Source organism: Frankliniella occidentalis, unplaced genomic scaffold (genome assembly GCF_000697945.3).
Source record: "Frankliniella occidentalis isolate FOCC.00 unplaced genomic scaffold, Focc_3.1 Scaffold39, whole genome shotgun sequence".
Taxonomy (NCBI): Eukaryota; Metazoa; Arthropoda; class Insecta; order Thysanoptera; family Thripidae; genus Frankliniella; species Frankliniella occidentalis.
In genome coordinates, this window is record NW_026267169.1 from 1,752,168 (window position 1) to 1,757,323 (window position 5,156).

Sequence of the window (5,156 nt, forward strand, 5' to 3'; positions counted from 1 at the left end):
TCTGTGGGCTTTACTGAGGTGGCGCTAGTAGTAACGTCGAAAAACTTTTTGACCGGATGCGATGCCGCGGGGCGCTACAACTTCCTTTTCTGCGTCGGGCGGAAAAGAGGTTGGTGGGGGGGGGGGGTGAATCACTGAATGCGATGACGCGGTCGCGAGGAATGCCTCGGCCCGGTGACATTGTTATTGGAGCTGTCCAGGTCTGGCGGCGCACATGTGTGTTAGAGGTCCTGGACCCCGCGGTGCGGGGTGGGGCAGGGTGGTGGGGCGGGCCGCTTCGGGGTGCTGGTGGGGCGCGGCGGGGCACGGCGGGGCGCGGGAGGACCCCCTCGGTATAAAAGAGTGCGGGTGGTCGCGCGTCGCCCCAGTCCACATACTGCAGCGCGATGGAAGCCGCCCCCGTTGCTGCCGCCGCCACTGTCGAGTCCGCCGCCGAGGTGGTGGCCGCGCCCCCGGAGGCGGCGCCTCTGCCTCCCCCGCTGCTGACCGAGGGCGCCGCCGCCCCCAGTGAAGTGCCGCCAGCGACCCCCGCGCCTGTAGAGGATGCTGCCCCGGCCGACGTTCAAGCCGTCCAGGTCCGAGTGAATCAAAAGTCGAGCCTCGTGCGTGTGAAAATTTAAAATTATTGGCGCTCCTTGGCCTCTGAGCAGGAGGCTGCCGTTATGGCACCGATGCGTGTGAAAAGGAGCCTGCAACTCCAGAGTGGGTCCCCTCCCCCGCCCCGTCTCGTCTCGTCTCGACTCGAGTTTAATGGAATCATGTTTTGCCAATTGTGTCGAGGGCTGGGCTTCGCTATGGCTGCGCTGCACGCGGCTGCTCTGCACGCCCATCAAAGCTCCAGACAGGCGGCCACCTCACTTGACCCCGGCCCGTTTGGGGGATGCAGCTCAGCGGCCCAGTGGGCCATGACTTTTGACGCACTTTCCGTTTCTCAAGTATATTTTATATTTTCTAACGTCGTGTCTTCCATTTTATTTGCAGAAGGACGAGACCCCCGCTGCAGAGAAGGACGCCGCTGCTGAACCCGCCGCTGAGCCCGCCGCCGAGAAGGAGGCCGTGAAGGAGACTGAGGCTGCCCCCGCTACCGACGCCGCCCCCGCCGCCGCCGAGGTCGAGGCCGAGACCGAGACCAAACCCGCTGAACCTGCCAAAGAGGTGCGAGTCCCTCTTTAAATGTGTTTCTCGTCATGTCGAGCCCTGGCCTCCTGGTGCAGGGGCCGGGGGTTGACCTCTTTGTGGTCATGAAGACCGTATCACACCGGCGGGTTGTCTTTGAGATGATTTCTCTCGACAACCTCCAGTGTAATATGGTTTTAACTGGTATTTACTACAGGATGTTCCTCCTCCCCTGCCGCAGTCCCCTCCCCCCACGGAGGCTCCACCACCGACACCCGTCGCCCCGGCCGCCCCCGTCGAAGAGACCAAGACCGACGCCGTGACAACCTCATCCTTGAGCTCCGAGACGACCGTCGAGAAGACTGCCTCCTCCGTGGTTGTGACCAACAGCGTAGTGTCAGAGAGCAGCAGCACAGTCACCACCGAGACCACCACCGTAATCACCAACGGCACCACGAACGGCATCGAAGAGGTGAACACAACTAATTCTTTCCCCTTTTTGATTCCTTCTGTCTGCTCCCCGTTTCTTTTTGATTTACTTTTTCTCATGGTACATCCTTTTTGGGTTCAGTATTTTGTCATTTTGTCTTCTTTCCTTTTAGTGTCTTTTCTCACATGCCTGTTTTTAACTTACTATTTCACTGTGTTTCATTTATCTTCACTTCCTTGTCATTTATGTATTTGTAAGTTAAAGTGAAATGGGGCTCAACTAGTTAAAATAGAAGCATACTTTTTGATGAAATATGGTGATGCACCATTAAGCACTTCTGCACACATTTTTTAAGATTTCTCAGGGTTCATACCGGTCAGGGAAATCAGGGAAGTCAGGGAAAAGTCAGGGAAAATGAAATTGTACTGGAAATCAGGGAAAAGTCAGGGAAATCTGATAAAAAGTTAGGGAAAAATTAAGAAATATAATAGTTTGCGCGCGACGAGCATGGCATCGTGAACGTATGGGCCAATCTTAGCCATGACGCCTGAGTAAGAATTATTATTAGCTTTCTTGACTTATCTTATTAAGCATTATTTTATTTTTCTTCGATATAATATTCCGTTTTCGCCTCAATTTTGCAAAATTTGCCCTCTCTCTTAATAAAAAAATGTCAGGGAAAAACAGTTTTTTTCCGTCTGGAAATCAGGGAAAAGTCAGGGAAAATGAAAATACAGATCCGGTATGAACCCTGTTTCTCTAAAGTTTGGGGGTTGACATTAGGTAACAGTAATTCTAGCCTTTTTCAATTAACAGGTGATTGAGGTTGAAGGGGCTTTCTCTCAAAATTCCTCTTACTTCATTGAGGTCGATGTTTTTGACTTGTTATCTTTGCTCTCCTTCTGGTTGATTTTGATGGTGAACAATCCTTTTTATCAAGTGGTGAAGAGTGCATTGTGGCAACGATTAACTCCTTAACAAAAATGTTTACATTTCAAGCAAGGTTGTTTAGGATTCAGCGCTGACGTCTTGTGTTGTCACTGTTTTGAAGGTGGTGTCTGCTGCTAAGGTGAGCAGTCTGGATGTTCCCGTGCCAGAGATCAATGTCCAGCCTGCCTCCCCTGTTGTCTCCGAGCGATCCCCCATTGAAGTTAAAACGGAGATGCCCTCAGAAGTGCCTGCTGCAGAAATTACCCCAATCCCTGAAGCTCAAGTTCAGGCTCCAGCTGAAACTCCCGTTGAAGTCCCTGTTGAGGCTCCATCTCCTCCCACTCCTTCTACTGCACCCATGTCCCCTGACTCTACAACTTTACCTGAAACCATCCTTCCAGTGCCCACAGAACCTGAAACTCCTGCTGTCCAATCCCCCAAAACCGAAGTTGTTCCTTCACCTTTAGAGGCTGCTGAGCCTACAATCCAAGTTCCTGAACCCGCAGTCGTTCCTGAACCAACTATCGAAGCCCCTAAAAATACCTTAGAAAGTGTAGAACCAACTGTCGAAGCCACAGAATCTGTTGAACCTCTTCCCGCCCCCGTAGAAGAACCCCTTCCCGTCCCTGTAGAATCAATTCCCGAACCTGTTCCTGAAGTTGAGGCACCCCTTCCACCTCCTGTAGATGAAATCCTAGCTGTTAATGAGCTGCCTCCCCCTCCCCCTCAAGATCTGTCCTTGGAGGCTGAAGAGAGCAAGGATGCCGTAATAGTAAATGGCATTTCACCTGTAGACGAAGTTCCCCTTCCCTTGCCCACACCAGAGGTCATTGCGGCAGAAGCAGCAGCTGAGAAGACGGAGCAGACAACACAGGATGAAATAAATGTAGGTGAACTTGGAGGCAGATGGCACTTGATAGTAGTTTGATGTTGCCGTTCCTTGGCATTCTAAGTGTGGCATGCTCGGGTGGGGCATGTTCGACGTTGTTTATGCTCCATCAGGTCGCGTATGGCTGTGCATTTAACTTAAACTAATTTTAAACATCACAGAATTCTGCTTATTGTGAGTCTCTTTGAACAGGTCTGGTGCTGTGGTTCCTTGGGTAACGCGTACTGTAGCAGTAGACACACACCGCCCACTTCCTCATGGGCAGTGCATGTGGTTGCACTCAGCACTAAGGTGCATGTTGGAACCCACACTACCAGCTCTTTGTGCCCTTACTTTCCTGTGCCTGTGTGTATGTTGTGGCAACCTTCACCTCCTTGTGTCAATATTTTTCCCTCTCATCTGACATTGCGTTTTGCTCTGTAATCACAATTCCAGAGCCCTTTCCTGCCCTATTTAAAGTGTCCTGGCAAGTCTTGGCCCAAACATTTACTTAAATATTTGAGGTTTCCCATTCCCAAGCTCTCCAAGTTGTGTGTTTTGTTTTCTAGTTGTGACTACTTCTTAATCACGCAGTATGTCTTAAATTTTCCATGGATTTAATTAACATATTTGTGTGCTTCTTAAAGTTCTGTGTTTAAAAAAAAAAACGTCAGTGTGTAGTTTCACTAATTTAATTTTCCTCATGCCAATATGTATCAATTTTGCCATTTCCATATTCTTACCTAAATTCTCTTTTTTTGCCTCAGTTTAGCAAAATTATGTTCAGTATTGCATTCTGATTTGTGGATGTAACTTTTTGCCTGAGTATGTTCATATTTGTGTCTATGGTATATTGTCTTGTCAATAATATGGATATCACATGCATGATCTTTATAATAGGAGGGGTAATTAAAATAAAGGTAGTTTGGTTGGGCATTTCTGAAACTAAGCTTCAAATCTTAAATCATTTCCTAGTAAGTTATTTTTTAATGTGAAACTGAGGCCAAAGAAAACCAATCAATAGCTGGCATCAAGGAATTTGCAAACTTGATAGTAATTATTTTAAACTTGTATTTCATTGCTCTGTATGCTTGTTCACAGGATGAGGATGGAGCTGGTGAGAGTCTAGCAGAGGTTACTGTGACTGAAACTGTGACCAAGGAAGTTTCCGAGACCATTAATGAGGCTGCCAAGGAACTTCAAGCAGAGGTTGTGGCTGCAGCTGTTGCCGCTGTCACAGAGATTAAAAATGCAGAAGAAGCTAAGGCGTAGGCCAAGAACTGTTGATTAAAGGTTGGTATCATCTGCAAGTGGTCAAAGTGTCCATATTTTTAAATTAAGTTACCTTGTAGTAATTTTTCTCTCTCTTTTTAGGTATATTTGTCAGTCGTATGTGAAAGACACAGGAGGAAGCGACATGAAGACATTCGTTTTGTGAAGAACATTTTGTAGCCAAATTTAAAATGTTTCTTAATTATTTGAAGTCATTCCTCAAGACGGCCGGCCGGATGTGAGAAATGTGTTGTGTGAAAAGTGTCATGAACTGGAAAGGCGACATAAGACATGTGCCTTGCATCAAGCCATCAGAGCAGCCCACTTCAGTGCTCCATGGCTGGTTTCGAATATGCATTTACAGTGTGTATAAACTGTACTAAAATGCATGCACATTCTTCAGTTTTTAAAAAAATATTCTTACGAATTGATATTCTGATCAGTAACTACCATCAGATGGTTACCACATCACGTTAGTGGGATTTTAAATCTTTTTTAGCTTTGTATAGGTGGACATCTCTCTTTTTAATATGTAGAATT

General features: G+C 47.6%; 1 protein-coding gene across 1 annotated transcript in view; it reads left to right on the plus strand.

The window, feature by feature from the left end:
* Positions 1-355: 355 nt before the first annotated feature.
* The window catches only part of LOC113202611 (proteoglycan 4), a gene marked incomplete in the record, with an annotated part of 15,278 nt that continues 10,477 nt past the window's right edge, over positions 356-5,156 (plus strand). The window contains 6 exon segments of the mRNA XM_052266436.1: positions 356-602; positions 982-1,155; positions 1,334-1,588; positions 2,598-3,362; positions 4,446-4,637; positions 4,719-5,156. Of these exon segments, the coding sequence (XP_052122396.1) occupies positions 387-602; positions 982-1,155; positions 1,334-1,588; positions 2,598-3,362; positions 4,446-4,616 (1,581 nt within the window).